The 21337-nt window shown below is 46.0% G+C and overlaps 1 protein-coding gene across 4 annotated transcripts in view; it reads left to right on the top strand.

Moving 5' to 3' along the window:
- CACNA1H (calcium voltage-gated channel subunit alpha1 H) overlaps positions 1 to 21337 on the top strand; it is an 822232-nt gene that overhangs the window by 657158 nt on the left and 143737 nt on the right. For all 4 annotated transcript variants that reach the window (XM_068244151.1, XM_068244150.1, XM_068244152.1 and 1 more), the window contains 7 exons: positions 307 to 397; positions 3848 to 4056; positions 5421 to 5858; positions 11008 to 11108; positions 15443 to 15566; positions 18584 to 18652; positions 19387 to 19571. In XM_068244151.1, coding sequence (XP_068100252.1) covers positions 307 to 397; positions 3848 to 4056; positions 5421 to 5858; positions 11008 to 11108; positions 15443 to 15566; positions 18584 to 18652; positions 19387 to 19571 — 1217 coding nt within the window. The remainder of the gene's footprint in view (positions 1 to 306; positions 398 to 3847; positions 4057 to 5420; positions 5859 to 11007; positions 11109 to 15442; positions 15567 to 18583; positions 18653 to 19386; positions 19572 to 21337) is intronic.

Genomic DNA, 21337 nt, shown 5'->3' with positions numbered 1-21337 from the left:
CTCCCTCAGTTCCTGCGGCATGTCTGCTTTGGTCTTGTAACGAGCGCTTGCGGCGTCATCGGTAGCTGAGCCTCCAGATAAGGCAGCGGTACACCTGTTATCTGTCGCACGCACGCAGGTAATCCGGGTCTAGGCAGAGCTGTGCGAACTCGATTAGAGATGCTCGCTCGGGAAAACACTGATAACTGCATGAGACCTGCGTAGGCTGCACAGGCCTGATCCTGGCTGTCCTCGTCACATGTCAAGCCGTCACATCTGTCATATCCTGCCATCACTCTTCCCTTTCTCTCTCTCTCTGGTCTCCAGGGCGATGCCACAAAGTCAGAAACAGATGAGGACAAAGTCTCCCTCAACTTTGATGAAGACCTGGAGAAGCTGAAAGACCTTCGAGCCCCAGGTATCTTATTACTGCCTCTGTGATTACAAGACAAACTCTGCTGGCCCTGATTTGTATCTCAAATGACCAAAAATATACCCTGCTGCCCTTTCCACACTGCTAAAAATGTTTGCAGTGAAGACATTTTTTTAATTAACCTCCTTGTTAACCCCGACCCCAGCTCAGAGTAAAAGAAAAAAGTTGCTGGGAGCGGTTATCCCAGGCAGGGCCGGGCCGAGGCAGAGGCTGAAGAGGCTCCAGCCTCAGGGCGCAGTGTAGGAGGGGGCGCACAATTCATTCAGCTGTCATTCCCAATTGTGTTTGAAGCACAAAGAAATAAGAAAAGGACATACATAGCAGTGACTGCAAGCCAGATAACTAGAGATTAAGGTGTTGGGGGCCCTGGGGCGCCTATTAGTCTAATAGCAATTAGTGTGTGACAGCTGGGGTGGGAGGGATGGAGGGGCGCACTTTGGTGTCTCAGCCTTGGGTGCTGGAGGACCTAGTCCCGCCTCTGATCCCAGGGAGGTGAGTCTGTGCAGGGCTGCTGCAGGTCTCTCTGCGTTGTCTATTTCCTGCTTTTAGGGTCTAAAAGCACATGAGAAAATAGTACCGCTTTTAGACCCTAAAATCAGGAAAGAATCATATAGCCTGGGAGGTATTCGTTCTTTAAAGGGAACCCAAGGTGAGAGGGATATGGAGGCTTCCATATTTATTTTCTTTTAAATGATGCACATTGCCCGGCTGTCCTGCTGCCTCTAATACTTTTAGCCATAGACCCTGAACAAGGATGCAGATCAGATGTTTGACTTATGTTTGACAGCATTTGCCACATGCTTGTTTCAGGTGTGATTCAGACACTGCTGATGCCTGGAAGATCAGCAGGACAGGCAGGCAACTGGTATTGACTTAAAGTGAACCTCCGGACTAAAAAATCGACTCAGCAGCACTGAAAAGGCTTGGTGTTTCTTTAACAGTTTCACAGCATCAGAACTTTGTTTCTCTTATACAAGCCTCATTTTTAGCTGCACAGAAAAAAACTGCCCAGGCTTTTTTCCCGTGATGCTGTGCAAAGCATGATGGGATTTCTGATGTTGATGTTCTCGTTCTGCTGTTTTGGTGCAATTTTTTTTTTTTTTTGACATTTGAAGCCTAGCATGTGCAGCTGGGAGGGGTAATCAGGACACAGGATAGTTGGAACTGTGTCTCCTGCTCCCTGTCACCTCCTTTCAACCAAAAAGATGGCTGCCCCCATGACAAAGATGGCGGCCCCCATGAATCACAAACATTTGCCTGATCTTTTAAAACCGGGTGGGTAAGAGATTATATTACCTATCTATTCTAATTAACATAACTAATGTAACTTGATGACAGTATGTTTGTTTAGGCTGAAGTTCCCCTTTAACCACTTCCGGATTCTCGGAGCGTATATACACGCCCCTGAATCCAGAAGTGTATACCATGGAAACGGCCGCTCGTATGAGCGGCCGTTCCATGTCAGTTCCCGGAGGGTGTCTCCGTGAACACCCTGCGAGCCGATCGGCGGCTCGCAGGGTAAATGTAAACACACGGGGAAGATCTTCCCCGGTGTTTACATGCATACGGCGCTGCTGCGCAGCAGCGCCGTAGAGGAGATCGGCGATCCCCGGCCTCTGATTGGCCGGGGATCACCGGCATCTGATAGGCTAAAGCCTATCCCATCAGGCGCAGGACGGAAATCCGTCCTGCGCCGCTCACAGGGGGAGGGAGAGGGAGGGAAGGGGAAGGAGGCCAGGAAGCGCTGCGGAGGGGGGCTTTGAAGAGCCCCCCCCCGCAAGCGCAAGCAGCCGGCGGCGATCAGACCCCCCCAGCAGGACATCCCCCTAGTGGGGAAAAAAGGGGGGAAGTCTGATCGGCCTGGCTGCTAGCTGATCGGTGCTGCGGGCTGGAGAGCCCACGCAGCACCGATCAGCAAAACATAGCGTGGTAGGGAAGTGGTTAAAGGAAATAAATATGGCAGCCTCCATATCCCCTATCGGGTTGGTTGTCCTATAAAGCCTAACAAGAGCCATTATTTGGGGGTATTTGGATACAGATGGGAAGGTCTGCATCCTCTGCTAGGTTTGTTGTTATTGCTGTCTGAGTATACACTGAGAACTGACGTCCTGATGCTTTCCTGGGTATCAAAGGAGAAAAAATTTACAAAACACAGTAATACAAGTTACCAGTATATTAAAAAAAAAAAAAAATATATATATATATATATATATATATATATATATATATATATATATATATATATATATATATGTAACTATATAATATATAGTTTGTAACTCTGTTAGAGAAATTTACATCACTCTGTCCCACTCAAAGGAGTCACAAAATGACAGGAATTAGGAGAGGGATACAAAGGGGCATAGCAACAGGGGGTGCAGAGGTAGTGACCGCATCGGGGCCCTTGGGCCAAAGGGGTCCTCTCTCAACTACAGTATTAGCTCTCTATTGGTCCGGTGCTGGTAATCACTTCTCTAGATGCTTTAAATAGTAGTAATCATAAACAAGCTGTTCCCCCTCCCCTTCTTGCACCTCTGACACTGTGGAAATCCTTGGAGGATTTTGGTGCGCCGTATCAATTGTTATGTATAGAGTGCTTGGGGAACCCTGTGTAAAACTTGCTCCAGGGCCCACAGCTTTTTAGCTATACCACTGGGGATACAGATAGCCATAAAACATGGATAGTGGTCCTCACCTTACTCCATGGATAAAGAGAGAAGCACTCCTCTTGAGCCATGTAGGTTAGAAGCTGTTGGATTGACATCACATCCGGTATTTTAAACAAGTATTGCCATGTCCCCAGCATCAACTTTTTACCATTTCCCCTACAAGTATTCCCATGTCCCCCACAAATATTACCATGTCCCCTGCATTGAGTATTTTTGTGTTCTTCATAAGTATTGGCATTTCCAATTACATGTATTGGCAGTCCCCCACATGTATTCCTGTATCCCCAGTATTAAGTTTTGCCATGTCCCCCACAAGTAATTCCATGTCCCCACAAGTATTCCCATGCCCCCCCCCCATACTTATTCCCATGCCCCCCCCCCCCCCCAAATGTTCCTTTTTCCTCAACAAGTATGCTCATATCCCCAGAATCAAGTTTAGCCATTGCCCCCACAAGTATTCCATTATCCCCCACATGTATGCACATGTCCCCAGCATCAACTGTTGTCATCTTACCCACAACAAGTATTTCCATTTCTCCCAGTATTGCACCCAATAATGCTATATTCCCAGGGGTAAAAATTTGCCCATAACCCAATAAATATCATCCCCATAGTTATGGACAGTCTCTTGGCACTCTCAACAGAGCACATACATTTCTGTGTACTTTCCTTTGCTGCTTTTGTAGAGTGACTAGCACTTTGCATTGTGATGGGGAGCTATGCAATGGACTGGTAATCTCAAGCAAATACTTTCTTCTATCTGCAGAGCTGAAGCCATACTCATTTGCAGTGACCCCCAATGGACATCTTGATTCTCGCTGTGCAATGCCGCCTCCCATTATCATGCGCACCGCCGCCACACCCATGCCTACGCCAAAGAGCTCTCCATGTATAGAACCTGGCCACGCCTTCATGGATTCCAGACGGGCTAGCAGTGTATCCATGGATCCATCCAACTGTGATCAGAGGTCTCTGGTGAGTTGTCCTCCTTTAGGCTGACATAAAGGGATACTGTATATACTCGTGTATAAGCCTAATTTTTCAGCACAACAAATGTATTGAAAAGTTACCCTCTCGGTTTATATGCGAGTCAGTGGAGCAGAACGGATGGTGGAGCAGGTTTTGTTACTGGCTTTGAAGCGTAAGGATCATGCACTAGTGATTCTGCTCTTGCCAGCTGGCCTCCTGCTGTTTCTGTGGCTCCATCCCCTGCAACATGGTGTGCAGAGTGTGCTGCTCAAGACTACCTGTGTCTCCAGGCTTGTTGAGCAGAGTGTGCAAGCAATGTGTCAGCTGTGCACTGATTGGGGATTCTTCCTGTGTGGCATTCGCTGTCTCATATCTATGACCCCATTTAGGGGCTATACTGGGGAAGGGGCTTATATGTGAGTCAATCGCTTTTTCCTGGTTTGTAAGGAAAAAGTGGGTACCTTGGCTTATACGCGGGTCGGCTTATATTTGCGTATATGCAGTAATCCAGTTTTATAAGAGCAGTTTTCATTGTCTGTCCTTGTCATACGGAGATGGATGTGACTCAAGGGTCATAATGTTTGCAAATGAGTAGTTCATGTACCAGATTCTACAGGGTGCCTGGAGTCTGGAGATACATTTGTTTTACTCTTACATTCCCACAACCTTGGTCCTACACAAAATAAGGACTGCAAGTCTCTGCCTTTACCAGTATGTTTTGACCCACCTCTTACTGCTGTTCATAAAGCAAGGAGAGTACAATTATGGATAGGTTAGGTGGATCAGAGCTCCAAATGATATCTTTGAAGGCTTTTATTCACTGGAGGTCTAAGATCCATGACTTCCTGCTTTAATTCCTGCCTATGCCTACCATAGTCCTATTCTTATATTCCTACCTTATTGTTATGTATTTATATAGCACTGACATCTTACAGCACACATAGCCATGTGTGACTGTCCTCAGAGGAGCTCACAATTTAATCCTGCCATAGTCTAATAGTCTAATGTCCTACCATAGCCATAGTCCTACTAATTTTATTATGTATTTATATAGCACTGACATATTTTGCAGCACTTTACAGACTACATAGTCATGTCTCTGACTGTCCTCAGAGGAGCTCACAGTGTAATCCTTCCATAGTCATAGTTTAATGTCCTACCATATTATTATTCGGTATTTATATAGTACTGACATCTTCTGCAGCACGTCACAGAGTACATAGTCATGTCTCTGGCTGTCCTCAGAGGAGCTCACAATCTAATCCCTACCATATTCATCGTCTAGTGTACCTTGCAGTCTAATATCTTTTGTGAGTGAATAATTCTAAATATTGTTATGGCATTATACAACAGTTTTTTCCTTCCCCTAGGCCAGCATCCGGAGCTCCCCCTGTGCCCCTTGCGGTTCGTATAGTAACTGGGGAAGCCGCCGGTCCAGCTGGAACAGTCTAGGCCGGGCCCCGAGCCTCAAGAAAAGGAGTCAGTGTGGGGAAAGGGAGTCCTTGCTCTCCGGGGAAGGGAAGGGCAGCACGGACGATGAATCTGACGACAATAAGACCAGCCCCGTTGGCGGCAGGCTCTCACTTCACCGCCGCGCAGGTTCCCTGGACACACGCGGCACCTTAGACATCCCAGAGCTTCTGCAAGTGCCCACCTTACGCCACTCCCTCAGCGTCAGCCCTCTGGCCCTGGTGCCGCCGGACTACCAAGACTGCAACGGCAAAATGATCCACATGCCCAGCGACCTGTTCATCAGAGTGAAAGAGAACAAGGAAGAGCCCATGGACTACGAGGATGATATGGAGGACGTAAGTTATTTCTCTCCATCCCTTGAGAACAGTTACAGTGATTCTTCCCGTGTCTCTTTTCTGTTGCACATGGTTTGCATTGTTTTCATGAAACAATAGCGGCCTATGCGCACTCCCGGGGGAGCGCTGTCACATTGTCCCGACTAAGCTTGGCGTATTTAATTACCAGTTCGTTAATGATGCGTCTGGGAAGAAGAAGACGCGGAGCAGTATACATTCATTGTCTTAATCTTACCATAGTGTACTTACAGCTGCAGTATCCCAGCAACTAATTAATACGCATTGATTTTCCAGTTACAGGAAATGCAGCGCAATTAAGTTTTATACCTCTGCTTCTATCACACTTTACTAATTAATCACAATGTTACTATTACAAAAGCTCTTTTGGTTTGGGCAGGCTTTGCATGCAGTCCACAAAGTTTCCTATTGTCATAACCAACTTCCTCACTTTTCTCTATGCTAAATGACAGTTAAAGAGTCACTCCAACTTCATGGACAAAATAAGGGTTCTTTCAGATAGGCAGTTAAAGGCGGTACCACCTGTCAGCTACTCTCATGCACTGGCTGGGCACTCAGTAGCGCTCAGGACTTCAATTGACACCCCTACCAACCCCAACCCCCAGCCCTTCCCCCCCCCCCCCCCCCCCCCCCCGATTCTCATCTGAGCGCAGCTGTGCTTTGATGACACTGGGGCAGTTTTTACTCTGCTTAAAGGGAACCTAAACTGAGAAGGATATGGATTTTTCCTTTTAAAATAATACCAGTTGCCCGACTCTCCTGCTGATCCTGTGTCTCTAAAACTATTGGCCACAGCCCCTGAACAAGCATGCAGATCAGGTGCTCTGACTGAAGTCAGACTGGATAAGCCACATGCTTGTTTCAGGTGTGTGATTCAGCCACTACTACAGCCAAAGAGATCAGCAGGACTGCCAGGCAACTGGTATTTTTTTAAAACATCCAAATCCTTCTCATTTTAGGTTCCCTTTAAAGAGGAACTCCAGTGAAAATAGTGTAATAAAAAAGTGCTTCATTTTTACAATAATTATGTATAAATGATTTAGTCAATGTTAACCCATTGAACAATCTTTCTTCTCCCCGATTTACATTCTGACATTTATCACGTGGTGACATTTTTACTGCTGGCAGGTGATGTCAGTGGAAGGAGAAGCTCTTGCTTTTTTGGCATTTGGAAACGGCTGTAAACAGCTTTTACTTCCCACAATGCAACAAGGCTCCCACAGTGTGATGTCAGCACCTTGGTCCTGATGTCACACTGTGGGAGGGGTTTCACCACAATATCAGTCATACAGAGCTCCCTGATGATCCGTTTGAGAAAAGGAAAATATTTCTCATGGGAAAAGGGGGTATCAGCTGCTGATTGGGATGAAGTTCAATTCTTGGTTAAAGTTTCTCTTTAAAGCACACCTGAAGCATAAACAACTTGTGATATAATGAATTGTATGTGTAGTACGGATAATGATTAGAACATTAGTAGCGAAGAAAAGAGACTCATATTTTTATTTTCAGTTATATAGCTTTTTTTTTATAACATTGCATTGTACTGTCAAAGTTGCAATTTTAAAACCACAGTCTGTCTTTTAAGCTTTAAAATAAAGCAGAAATAATGACCCTTTGAACTTTCCTGCAGTAAATACTTAATACAATACAATATAATAACATTTGTAAAGCGCTTTTCTCCCATAGAACTCAAAGAGCATAGCTGTGTCTCAGATTAATACAGGGTTGCAGGCTGGGTTGTGTTACAGAGAAAATAGTCAGATGTTCATGAATGCCAGACTAAAGAGGTAGGTTTTCAGTTTAGACTTAAATGCTTCCAGGGATGGAGCTGTCCTGATTGGGTGTGGCAGGGAGTTCCAAAGTGTAGGGGCAGCATGACAAAAGGCTCCAAAGGTTTTGAGGTGGACTCTGGGGGTGACCAAGGTGTTACGTCCTTTTGATCTAAGATTGTGGGGGTTGTGATGCAGTTGCAACAAGTCCTTCAGGTATCCAGGGCCCAGATTGTGCAAGGATTTGAATGTCAGTAAGCCAATCTTAAACAGAATTCTCCATTTTATCGGTAGCCAGTGGAGTGAGCTCAGGGTTTGTGTTATGTGGCAATGGCGGGGTTGGCTCGTTAATTCTTTCTTATGCAGGCCTGTGTAGAGGGCGTTGCAGTAGTCTAACCTTGATATGACGAAGGCATGAACTAGGGTTGGAAGATCCTCTGAAGGAATTAGGTGTTGAATCCTTGCAATATTCCTTAGGTGAAAGAAGGAATGTTTCACAACAGCTGAGATTTGATTTCTGAAGCTTAATTTCCCATCAATCAGTACTCCCAGGATGCGTACACAGTCTGAGCAGGCGCGGAGCTAGGGGGGTCGGGGTAGGTCAAGTGCCCCCGGGCGCCGGGTCCCTAAGGGCGCCCAGCTGAGCTGATTTTTTTTTCTCTGCGGAGGGGAGCAGCGCAGAGAAGAGAAGAGGGAGAGCTATGCGGACGGTGGAGAAGGGGGCCATCTCCCCCCCTTCTCTCACCTTAGGGCTCTCCCTCCCTCCCTCGCTGTCCCCTCCGTTATTGTCCGGGTGTCTGGCGCAGCGGGCGGGACTTACCTCCGTCTCGCTCCAGCGCCGGCCGGAAGTTCGGGTCCCGCAGCCGCTGCTCTGGTCTAGACTAGACCAGAGTAGCGGCAGATCCATCCGCGCTGCGACGAGACGGAGGTAAGTTCCGCCCGCCGCTGCCACCACCCGGACATTAATGGAGGGGACAGCGAGGGAGGGAGAGCAGCTCTCCCTCTTCTCTGCGCTGCTCCCCTCCTGCTGGGGAGCCAGGGAGGGGGACACCTGGCTACATACTCTGGGCACATATACCCCTGGCTACATATACTGGGCACATATACCCCTGGCTACATATACTGGGCATATATACCCCTGGCTACATATACTGGGCATATATACCCCCTGGCTACATATACTGGGCATATATACCCCCTGGCTACATATACTGGGCATATATACCCCCTGGCTACATATAATGGGCATATATACCCCCTGGCTACATATACTGGGCATATATACCCCTGGCTACATGGACTGGGCATATTTACCCCCTGGCTACATGGACTGGGCATATATACCCCCTGGCTACATATACTGGGCATATATACCCCTGGCTACATATACTGGGCATATATACCCCTGGCTACATATACTGGGCATATATACCCCTGGCTACATGGACTGGGCATATATACCCCTGGCTACATATACTGGGCATATATACCCCCTGGCTACATATACTGGGCATATATACCCCTGCCTACATATACTGGGCATATATACCACTGCCTACATATACTGGGCATATATACCCCCTGACTACATATACTGGACATATATACCCCTGGCTACATATACTGGGCATATATACCCCTGGCTACATATTCTGGGCATATATACCCCTGGCTACATACACTGGGCATATATACCCCTGGCTACATATACTGGGCATATATACCCCTGGCTACATATACTGGGCACATATACGCCTGACTATATATACTGGGCACATATTATTCTCCTGGCTACATATACTGGGCATATATACCCCTGGCTACATATACTGGGCACATATACCTCTGGCTACATATACTGGGCACATATACCTCTGGCTACATATACTGGGCACACATACCCCTGCCTACATATACTGGGCACATATACCCCTGGCTACCTGTTCTGTGGACATCTCTACCCCTGGCTACCTGTTCTGGGGACATCTATACCGCTGGCCACCTAATGTGGGGACATCTATACTGCTGGCCACCTATTCTGGGGACAACTATAGACCTGGGGCTACCTATTTTTGGGGAACCACGTCAGATTGTGTGTATTTTGGAGAACTGCTGCCAGGTGAGAGGTGTCCACCATATTAAGGGGGCATTCTACCTATTTATGTGAAATGCTGTCTATTTATGTGACTCATGACTGCTGAATTTGTCTTGTTGGGGGCCTCATGGTTACTGAATTTGTCTTGTTGGGGGCCTCATGATTTGTTGGGGGCCTCAAGATCGCTGAATTTGTCTTGTTGGGGGCCTCATGATTGCTGAATTTGTCTTGTTGGGGGCCTCATGATTGCTAAATTTGTCTTGTTGGGGGGCCTCATGATTGCTGAGTTGGTTATGTTGGGGGCCTCATGATTGCTAAATTTGTCTTGTTGGGGGCCTCATGATTGCTGAGTTGGTTATGTTGGGGGCCTCATGATTGCTGAATTTGTCTTGATGGGGGGGGCTCATGATTGCTGAATTTGTCTTAGAACATGCTGGAAGGTACATACTGAGGGAGGGTGGGTGAGCGTGAGCCTGCTAACCTCCATATGCATTTGGCTCCACCCATAACCACGCCCACATTTATTATGTGACCACGCCCCTGTTTGGTGCGGCGCGCAACCTTGACTATGGGGGGCGCATTAATAGTCTTTGTCCCCGGGCGCTGAAAACCCTAGCTACGCCTCTGAGTCTGAGTTGTTCAGGTCTGAGCTCCCTATCCTTAGCGGTGTTGGTTGAGACTGGGGCTGCTTTGCTGTTGAGCCCTGGCCCTCGATAACAAGAACCTCAGTTTTGTCAGCATTAAGTTTTAGCCAATTATTATTCATCCACTCCTGAAGCTCGGCTAAGCATGCGTTTATTTGTGGAGTAGGGTCTGTGATGCCAGGTTTGAATGACAAATATAGCTGGGTGTCATCAGCATAGCAATGATATGGCAGGCCATGTTTTGTATGATTTCTGTCAACCTGACTCTCACTGTTTCTTGGCTGTTTAAGTGCTTCAGAAAACAGAACCAAGTTGGCTCGCATAGCTCAGAGAAGCTCTTTTGCATAGATAACAACTGAAGTTTTTGTTTTTAACTCTCCCTGTGCTGGAAAACTAAAAGACTCTTTTTTTTGCTACTTTTGTTCTATTTCTTAGCTATGCTACACATGCAGTTCATTTAAGTCATAAGTTTATTTTCACTTCAGGTTTGCTAAGGTTAGGCTGAGTATATGGGGAATGATTAATCACTGCAGAATGAGGAAACATTATTTTTTTTTTTGGTACCATTATCCTGTTGTGATGAAAATCTGTTTCTAACAACTGTCTTTTCTCTCGACTTTCAGAGTTATTGTTTTCGTCTGCGCAAGATTCTGGAGCCCTACAAGCCCAAGTGGTGTAAGACCCATGAGGATTGGTCTCTGTACTTGTTTGCTCCCCAAAACCAGTAAGAATTCTTCAAAAAACCTGCTGTCTACGCCATTATGTGTATCTGTTTTGTGGTCTTCATCAACACAGATAATGTTAACCACCAACAGCACCTTTTATACTGTTCGTTCGCTATAAAATCATGACATGCACCCTTTTAACCTTCTGCAACACTGGCCATTTCCCCATTTTATGCAGCAGTAGCCATGATTGCCATTTTGACATCATTGTTGACATCTTGTCACACCATTTTTATGTGCCTATTTGTATAGCCCTGGTTATCTCTGTCCCTGGCCACAGCGACTCCATTCCAGGGGTGTAAAGACAAATACACTGAAACAACTTTACCAATGAAGTGGTACTGCCTGACCTCCCGTCTCACAAAGGGCCCGTTTCCACTAGGAGCGGTCGATCACACCGCAGGTGTCCTGAAACACATGCACGGCAATGGAAGAGTTTCCACTGCGTGCATGTTGTGCAGAGCGGTGCGATCCGGCCGCATCCGCCCGCACCCACGTCCCACATCCTCAATTGACTTCAGCATTGGGAGATGTGGAAGTGATGTGGCCGGTGGCGGAAGTGACGCGATGCAGCTAGCTAGCCGCATTCGCATCATTTACTAGTGGAAGCCAGCCCTAAAGCAGCAGAATACTCAGCAGTCAGTGTAAGTCTTAGTCCTGTTTTTGTGGTGCCGGCTGGTTCCAGTAATTAACTGTATGCGAACAGTGCATTATTTACCGCTGTGTAATATGCAGCCTTGTATTTCAGCAGTTGCAGCATTACTGTTAGTGCATTTCGTCATTAATAAAAGCTGCGGTTCTTTTTAGGCTAGGAAGTTTGATTTAACTCATTAGCAGGTTCAAAGGAATTATCTCGTTTAAGATTAGTGCACTGCTTGTGATCTCAGCCAGCACAACTCCTCCTGCTGTAAATCTATAGAATGCTTTGATGTCTCTCTGCTAGCAGAGGATAAAGAAACTGAAAGCAGAAGTCCTCTGCTATGGTCTCACACTGCCCCCTAGTGACAAGTGGCCATAAATACACATTACAGCAGTACTAATTACTAGTAGCAAGAAAATGTAACAAATAAGAAAAAAAAAGTGCTAAAATGAATTGGCCTGGAACACTTGCATGCCTCTAAATATAGTGGCTGCTAAAGGGTTACACAACAACACAACACAATACAAATGAATAGATAGGGAGCACTTGATCTTATTGAAAGTGTGTAGACATCTTTAGTAAGTTAGTGCCAGAAATAACAGAAAATTGTCCTAATACCACCACCATCAATCCATGGCAACCAAACAGCTGCATCGAAAACACAGTTCAAAGCAGCAGTACGAACCCCATGGCAGTCCATACCCATAGAATGCTTAAAGAGAACCCGAGGTGGCTTGTAAGAATCCTATTAGCACACAGAGGCTGGTTCTGCATATAATCACCAGCCTCTGTTGCTATACTGTTTCTCCCCAGGCCCCTCCTGCGCTCTACTATCCCCCATAAATCACACAGCCGTACTCGCGACACGCAGCGTGTCGATAGCCGGCTATTTACATCTCCACTGTCACTCTCGCCGCTCCCCACCTGCGTCCCTTCCCTCCAATCAGCGGGGAGGAGAGGGATGTAGGCGGGGAGCGGCGACATAGAGGAGGTGGGAGGGCGGCAAGAGTGACAGTGGCCGTGTAAATAGCCGGCTAGCAATGTCGCTCTAGCACGGTGGTTTGATTTATGGGGGCATAGCAGAGCGCAGGGGGGGGGGGGGGGGGGGGCTGGGGTTACACAGTATAGCATTAGAGGCTGGGCATTATATGTAGACCCAGCCTCTGTGTGCTAATAGGATTCTTAAGGTGGCCACTAATGGTCCAATTTCTAGTGAAAAATTGTATGAGCGATCAGAAATTCTGATCGGAAGAAGAATTGTTCACTACACCATCAACGGACCAATCTTTGCTTCCTATCTATCACAAGCAATCAAGAAAATCCAAATTGTGGTTTAACAAAAATCCAGTCAGACGATTTTTTTTATAATTGTTCATAATCGATTGTGCTCATCAACTGAGATTATTTTCAACCAATCGCTCGAACGATTTTTCGCTAGAAATTGGACCGTTAGTGGCCAGCTTTAGAACCCACCTCGGGCTCTCTTTAAGAATAAAAGAAGAAATTTACTTTAGACCTTGTCATAAGTACACATAGAATTGGCGATTGCAAAATGAATTAAGTCACCTGCTCCCATGAAAATTGCTATTGTTGAACCCCCCCCCCCCCCCCCCCCTATATCCCCCATTGCTGTCACTCCTTGGTGCATACAACTTGTATTAGTCACATAATGCAAATATAAATATAATATTAATGTGCTATTATACTTAGTGTTAAATTAACATACAATCAGTGTAATCAAGCAAATACATTTGTTTGTATACAGCTTGAATTATTAATGTGTTTGCATACAACTTGCATTATTCAGATATTGCACATACACTGAGTGGCCCAAAAATGGGAGACACCCCTTACCAATTATTGGTCATTTTCTGGTGAACGGGTGATTTTTATCCCAGTTTATTCACTGAACCTATATTAGGGTACTATTTGGGTATGATTCATTGCATTGATTTTTACACTGGAGATACTCCAAAGTGAACCCGAGGTGAGAGTGATATGGAGGCTGCCATATGTATTTCCTTTTAGGCAATACCAGTTACCTGGTTCTCCTGCTGATCCTCTGCCTCTAATACTTTTATCCATAGACCCTGAACAAGCATGCAGCAGATCAGGTGTTTCTGACATTCTTGTCAGATGTGGCAAGATTAGCTGCATGCTTGTTTCTGGTGTTATTCAGACTACTGTAGCCAAATAGATCAGCAGGGCTGCCAGCCAACTGGTATTGTTTAACAGGAAATAAATATGGCAGCCTCCATATCCCTCTCACCTCGGGTTCACTTTAGCAATGAGAATGATACTTTCTTAACGGAAGTTATGTTTCTCACAAAGCTCCTTTTTCCTATGAGAAAGGGATAATTTTAGAGCCAAATATTTAGGCATATACAGTGACAGGACACTTGCAACTCCTCGAGTTAAGAGGACCATGAAGAATTCATAAGCAAAGGTAAATATTTCCATACATAAAACCACACATGCTGCAGCGGGCACAAAGGACTACTAGAAAAATCGGCTGCACTTTAAAATAAGCAATACAGTCATTCTAGAGTCTGCACTATAAACAGCTGTAATGGTAAACTACATTCATTTTTACAATACATAAGACCTGTAAGAGGTACAGCTTAGAGGGTCAGAGGAAGGCGGTTCAAATACAAGGTGGGGCAGCTGGGATGTGTGATTGCTACCACTGCCTGGACTTAGGCTTTTACTCAACTACTAGCTTGAAAATTAAAAGATGAATTTTGATTGACTTTTGTAGACTCCACCCACTTTTCTGAATATTAATCCCAGTCACCCAGTGACCAACTGTGCAAAGTTTGAGAACCCTACCAATAACAGTGTAAGAACGGCTGCAGTTTACATTTTTCCAGTGAAATTTGTATTTGTCTCCACCCACTGATGACCCGGCGTTGCCCTTTTATGTATTTGGCCGGTGTTGGCTCTGCCCACTTTTTCTAACCTTAACACACAATTACTCAATGACCAAGTTTGTGAGCTTTGCGGTCTTTGGCATCAATAATTTGCATGGAAATGAAACAAATCTATTTTAATAGGGGTTTGCAATCTGCAGTAAGCCTCCTGACCTTACACTGATTGGATGATGCTCTAGCAGTCTGACTTCCATGTTCCTAGGCTCTACAGCTAATGCCAGCCATCATGTACAACAAAGGGAGTATTTTGGGGGGTAGCGCCCAATGGATCTGTATTCTAGGATGACTCAGCATACAGAAAATGAATAATTATATAGAGAGGTATCTTACCTCCGTTCACACCGCACACCAGTCACCTCAGCCCACCCACTCTGCCGTCTCTATTACGGCAAAGCTCTGTGAGGCCGATTTAATTGGCTCTTGACCCTCTGATCAATGTGAACCAATGAGATTGGCTCACATTGATTACAAGGAGCTAATGAAATCGGCTCCTGACCAGCTCATATCGACAGCAGAATGAGTGAGCTGTGGCGGAGAGAGAGCGACACGATCGACGAGAGGGGCAAGAGCGGGAAAGCAATTAATGTTAAAAACACGGTTATACTGTTAACAACACGTTTCACAGGTCCTTGCCTGCTTCCTCAGGTCAATGGCACAGATAAACCTAGTCTGTAGACCGTGTGGAGCAATGGGCACCTGTCCATCATGTACAACAAGTATTGCGTTATGAGCTGTAAGTCAAATTTATGTCTCTTTGTGTTAGGTTCCGTGTGATGTGCCACAAAATCATTGCCCACAAGATGTTTGACCATATCGTCCTTGTCTTCATCTTCCTGAATTGCATAACCATCGCCCTGGAACGGCCTGACATTGACCCAAACAGCATGGTAGGTTGATCATAAATGTCCAGGATTTGTTGCAGCTGCTGCAGCACAATAACACAGGCATGTCATTGTGCACAGTACATGCCTCTGTGTCCTATTAAGATTTGAAAAAGCCGCCTCGGGTTCTCTTTAAGTCCAAGGTCAATAGTTCATGTATTTTATCTCTTCCTGCTCTCAGAAGTTGTATTCTGCCGGGAAAACTGTAAAGATGGCCATACATCAGGTGACTTGGTGGCCGATCGACCATCCAATTCGATGATTATAATTGATTTGGATGAAAATGGTGCCGCCAAGTGCATGCCCAACCGACAAAGCGATCAATTTCGGGATGCAAATTGGTCGCGTGGTCGATTCTGCATGCCGCAAGATGTCGGACCGAAGTTGGTTGGTCGGGTGTGTGGCGGTACGGCGGCGATTTCCAGAACGAGCGACGAGACGACGAAACCCCCGCCGCTACCGTTGCCATGTATAAATGTGCCCGGTGTGTGCATTTACCTGTCCTGTAGCAGCCTCAGCGCAGTGTCCGTAACCTCCGGGCGTCTTTACGTACACGCTACTGGCGCATATTGTCTGAGGTTGGCGCATAGCGCCTGACATCAGACGCTATGCTGCAGTGGCGTTGTATGTAGAGCATTGGAGGGCAGCGGCGGTGCGGACCCAGCCGATTCCCTGAAGATTTCATGCTGAAATCGGGTGGGAATCGGCCTGTAGTGTATGTGCAGAATCAACAAAAAACAAATTTATCTCTAATCAGATTGGATTAGAGATACATTTGTCTCTTTCTTGAATCTGCCCATATTCGTCAAATCTATGGGTACCTTTATGGCTGTAATCTGCTTATCAGTGATGTTTACTATATTCCTGACAAGCTACCGACAAGACAGCAGCTGTCACTTCCATGCATAGAAATTAACTCTTTTAGGCAGCATAATAAAACGAGTAAAACAGCCTGTTTTTAATGTAATATGTTTTGCACTGTGCATTATACATATGTTTATTTCATCATGTCACGTCGTTTCGAGTACACTTTAAGTACCACTATCACGAAAAAGTGTAAAATGTAAAATACATGTAAACACATACAAATAAGAAGTGTGTTTCTTTCAGAGTAAAATGAGGCATAAATTACTTTTTTCCTATGTTGCAGTCAATTATTGTAGCTACTTGGATTGGTCCATCTCCTCATGGGGGGGAGGGTTTAGGGGGGATCTTTAATATTTTGTTTACTTTTTTACCAAGAAAATCCCTGGAAGGGATCTATACAATATTTAAAATCCTTGCAAGGCTTGAAACTGACCTGGAAGTTGTTCCATCACAACTGAAGTTTCCTCATGAAATGGATGGTTTGAGGACCAGTGAAGACAGAGGAGGAGAGCCGGGGAGATTACCCTGACAGAAAGGCTTAGTAATTACAAATTCGACTCAGAGATATTAACAGGAGCTGCTGATTAGTGGTAATGAGAGGAATTACTGCATCATATAAAAATGGTCTCCATTCAGCTGTCTGTCAGGATAGCTAGCAGAAGGAGATATGTGGGATTTATGTATGTTAAACCAGCACTGCTGAACACTGCAGGTCAGGGCGGGGCTATGGAGAAGGGCAAAGAAGGTGAAACCTCTTTAAACAGAAACATTTGCACTTGCAGTATTATGAATCCTGACCCTGAATCAGATCTAACGGTCAGGCATTACCTCTCGGGGATATTTTTAAAATGTAATTAAATGTCTGTAGTGCTGCCCGCTATTTATCAAGTTTAATGAGGAAATCTTTGTTGGATAGCCGCCACTTGCTGTGGGACATCACGCTCTGAGTATAAGTAATTTGTTTTCAATAAACCCTCGCATAAGTCGCCAGTATTAGGCAGCCCCTCTTCCCAAGTTCGTTAGCCAGTGCGCACAGAGGCTAGTGTCTTACCCGCCTCTGCCTCGTCCCGGCCCTGAGCACAGGCTATCTTGATATCAAGCTTCAATTCTGGCTATACAGCCAACAGCACTGTCTGATTTCTGACCAGGCAACCAAATCAATTGATTGGGGCCGCAGGAGGTCAAGGGGGCCCCATAAAGATTTATTGCTTCCGCTCCTGTAGTCCTTAAAGTGGATCCGAGATAAACTTTTACACATTGCACAATTGTGTTCCTTACATATAGTTTATGGGGCATTCCTCAAGCCAAAGACTTTTTTTGTTTTAATACTCTAATTCCCTATAAACTAAACAAGCCTCGCCCACAGCTCAAAGTGCTTTGGCACTCCATGTAGAAAGGGCTTATGGGAGCTCAGACTGTGCAGGAGGAGGAGGAGGTTACTACCCAGAGATTTCAGAGGGGAGGAGGGAGCAGGAGAGGGGAGTGAGCTGAGGGCTGGAGATGCGGTTGCAGCTTGCCTGTGTCTAATGTGACAAACAAAACATGGCCGCTGTCATTGTATCACAGAAATAAATAAACATGAACCTGTTGAAGCTATATGCAGCTAGATTTGCTGTTTAATCTAAACTTTAGATAAGATATATAGACAAGTTACTTGTCATAGTTAGTTTTTCATCTCAGATCCACTTTAAGTGAAGCTAGGAAGGAAGAAGATTGATCCAGCAACGTCCCCCTGATGACCAGCATTCCATGATCAATCTTCCGGCGGCGGGTATGCGCAACGTCACGCGACATTACACAACGGACGCAAACAGGAAGTCAAGCAAATGCGATACTCGAAGAGGATGTTACAGATCCGATCCACCATGACGGTCAATATTGCCTTGCGTCGCTAAACGTTGTTCGCATGATCAAGCACCCACCAGGCAACAACCAGGGTGTTGTTGCACCCTAAGATTGATTCAAGATTAGGAAGTGATCTACAGCCTGTTGTGTTGGGGCCATATCAATCCATGTAGTGGTAATGTGAGACTTCACTATAATGATTTAAAGCTGGAGTTTAGAGCATTACAATTTATAACAGTTTTTTTCTTTAAAGGAGCTTTAAAGGATCCTGATTATTTTATTCTTGATGGAGTTCTTTTTTATGTTTGCAGGAGCGGATCTTCCTCAGTGTCTCCAACTACATCTTCACTGCCATTTTTGTTGTGGAAATGGCAATCAAGGTAATGCAGGAACTCTGTTCACAGTATGTTATGTGTTCTGTAGAGCAGGGGTCCCCAACCTTTTTCAGCCTGAACTCCTCTTTCCAGTGTGAACTTTTCATGGGGACTGGGGAGGCGGGGTTTGGGGGAGTAGGAGTGGCTATGACAGAGGTGTTTGTCTCGGAAGCCGTGAGGTGATTTTTCTGGGGGAGGGAGGTACGGGGGAATAGTGGAGCACTGGGGGCAAAAGAGTGGGTTTTTTGCTATGGTATGGGCGTGTGGAAAACCATTGGGTCCCCCTAAACCTCACACAGACACATTTTTAAGTGGGCCGGGTCATCCTCCAAAACCACAGACCCCCCCAATAGAGTGTACCCTGTATTTACATGAAGAGCAGTGTGCAGCAAAGCAACCATACTATCAGGAGCACCGCTATGCGGGCCAGCATCAGGCTGCTGACTGTAAGGAGAGGGTAGCGCCTCCTGGTGACGTTCTGCTGTGCGCTGCGGTGCATGAATGAAATTAGAGAGAGAGGACAGGCCCACGGACCGGCTCAAAATAGCCCATAGATCAGCACCGGGCTGCGGACCTGGGGTTGGGGAACCCTGCTGTAGAGGATATTTTGGTTCATAAGAACAAACCAGCTAAGCAGGGGCTGGTTTGTGGTGAGTAAAGTGATAGCAGCATTCTGGTTGATGATAGAGAAGCTTGTCTAGTTCTATTGTCATCACATCCCCCTAACCTTTGTCTCCCAGGTGGTTGCCCTCAGTTTTGTTTCTGGAGAGCGGGCATACTTACAGAGCAGCTGGAATGTTCTGGATGGAGTCCTGGTCTTCGTGTCCATCATTGACATCATAGTGTCCCTGGCTTCTGCAGGGGGCGCCAAAATCCTTGGGATCTTGCGGGTGTTGCGCTTGTTACGGACACTGCGGCCTCTGAGGTAAGATTTCCCATCTTTTGTTGCTGTTACTAAAGGCTAGATTCACGGCACGTTTCTAAATCGATCATCTGGTAGTTTAGTAAGCGGAGTGCCCAAACCAGGGAGTAATAATAGCTCAACGTCTAGGGGGCCTGGCTCGCTCCTGTATGTAATGCAGAGGGGCAGAACAGCATCATACATTACCTCCTTCAGGGGCGCGGGACAGGTACTCTTCACTTGGTGACCGAAAGGGGACAGGGAAGATTGACTTTTTTTTCTCACTTCAGTTTTACGTTAAATACTAGCTTGTAGTCAGGACAGTTTGTAGGCTAAATTGCACCCGGGGCGAGGGTGTAAAAATTGCGCCACCTTTCCCCCCACCCCATGGATTCGCAAATCCTTACTCTTTAGTGACAGTCACACAGCCACAGGTCCAGTGGCGGCTCCAGGAAATTTTTTTAGGGGGTGCTATGCAGGTGCTGGACCAATTTCCGGGGGAGCTGACGACCTGTGGCGCGCGAAGCGCGCCACGGCAAAAAATGGGTGTGGCTACAACCTGCGGCGTGCAAAGCGCGCCGCGGCGAAAAAATGGGCGTGGTCATGACCGGATGAGGGCGGGGCTAACTGTAATTTAAAGTGAACCCAGGGTGAGAGTGATATGGTGGCTGCCATATTTATTTCCTTTTAAACAATACTAGTTGCCTGGCAGCCCTGCTGATCTATTTGGCTGTAGTAGTGAACTGAATTACACCAGAAACAAGCCATGCAGCTAATCTTGTCAGTTCTGACAATATTGTCAGAAACCCCTGACCTGCTGCATGCTTGTTCAGGGTCTATGGTTGAAAGAATAAGAGGCAGAGGACCAGCACGGCAGCCAGGCAACTGGTATTGCTTAAAGGGAGATAAATATGGCAGCCTCAATATTATTCTCACCTCGGGTTCCCTTTAAAAGTGCAACGCAAAGACAGAGGGCCCAAGTTTTGGTGACCCTTTTCCCAGAAAATTCACATAATTGTGCAGGTTTTCTCAAGAAAATACACGTAATGTGAGCAGATTTTAACAAAAAACACGTCCAATGACCCCAATATGCACAATCGTTATCAGATATGGCTCCAATATGCACAATCGGTAGCAGATATGACCCCAATAGGCACAATCGGTAGCAGATATGACCCCAATAGGCACAATCGGTAGCAGATATGGCCCCAATAGGCACAATCGGTAGCAGATATGGTCCCAATAGGCACAATCTGTAGCAGATATGGTCCCAATAGGCACAATCGGTAGCAGATATGGTCCCAATAGGCACAATCGGTAGCAGATATGGTCCCAATAGGCACAATCGGTGGCAGATATGGTCCCAATAGGCACAATCGGTGGCAGATATGGTCCCAATAGGCACAATCGGTGGCAGATATGGTCCCAATAGGCACAATCGGTGGCAGATATGGTCCCAATAGGCACAATCGGTGGCAGATATGGTCCCAATAGGCACAATCGGTGGCAGATATGGTCCCAATATGCACAATCGGTGGCAGATATGGTCCCAATATGCACAATCGGTAGCAGATATGACCCCAATATGCACAATCGGTAGCAGATATGACCCCAATATGCACAATCGGTAGCAGATATGACCCCAATATGCACAATCGGTAGCAGATATGACCCCAATATGCACAATCGGTAGCAGATATGACCCCAATATGCACAATCGGTAGCAGATATGACCCCAATATGCACAATCGGTAGCAGATATGACCCCAATATGCACAATCGGTAGCAGA

Source organism: Hyperolius riggenbachi, chromosome 7 (assembly GCF_040937935.1).
Source record: "Hyperolius riggenbachi isolate aHypRig1 chromosome 7, aHypRig1.pri, whole genome shotgun sequence".
In the NCBI taxonomy this organism is placed as follows: domain Eukaryota; kingdom Metazoa; phylum Chordata; class Amphibia; order Anura; family Hyperoliidae; genus Hyperolius; species Hyperolius riggenbachi.
Note: the sequence above shows the minus strand (reverse complement) of the source record. Positions and strands in the feature narration are given on the sequence as shown.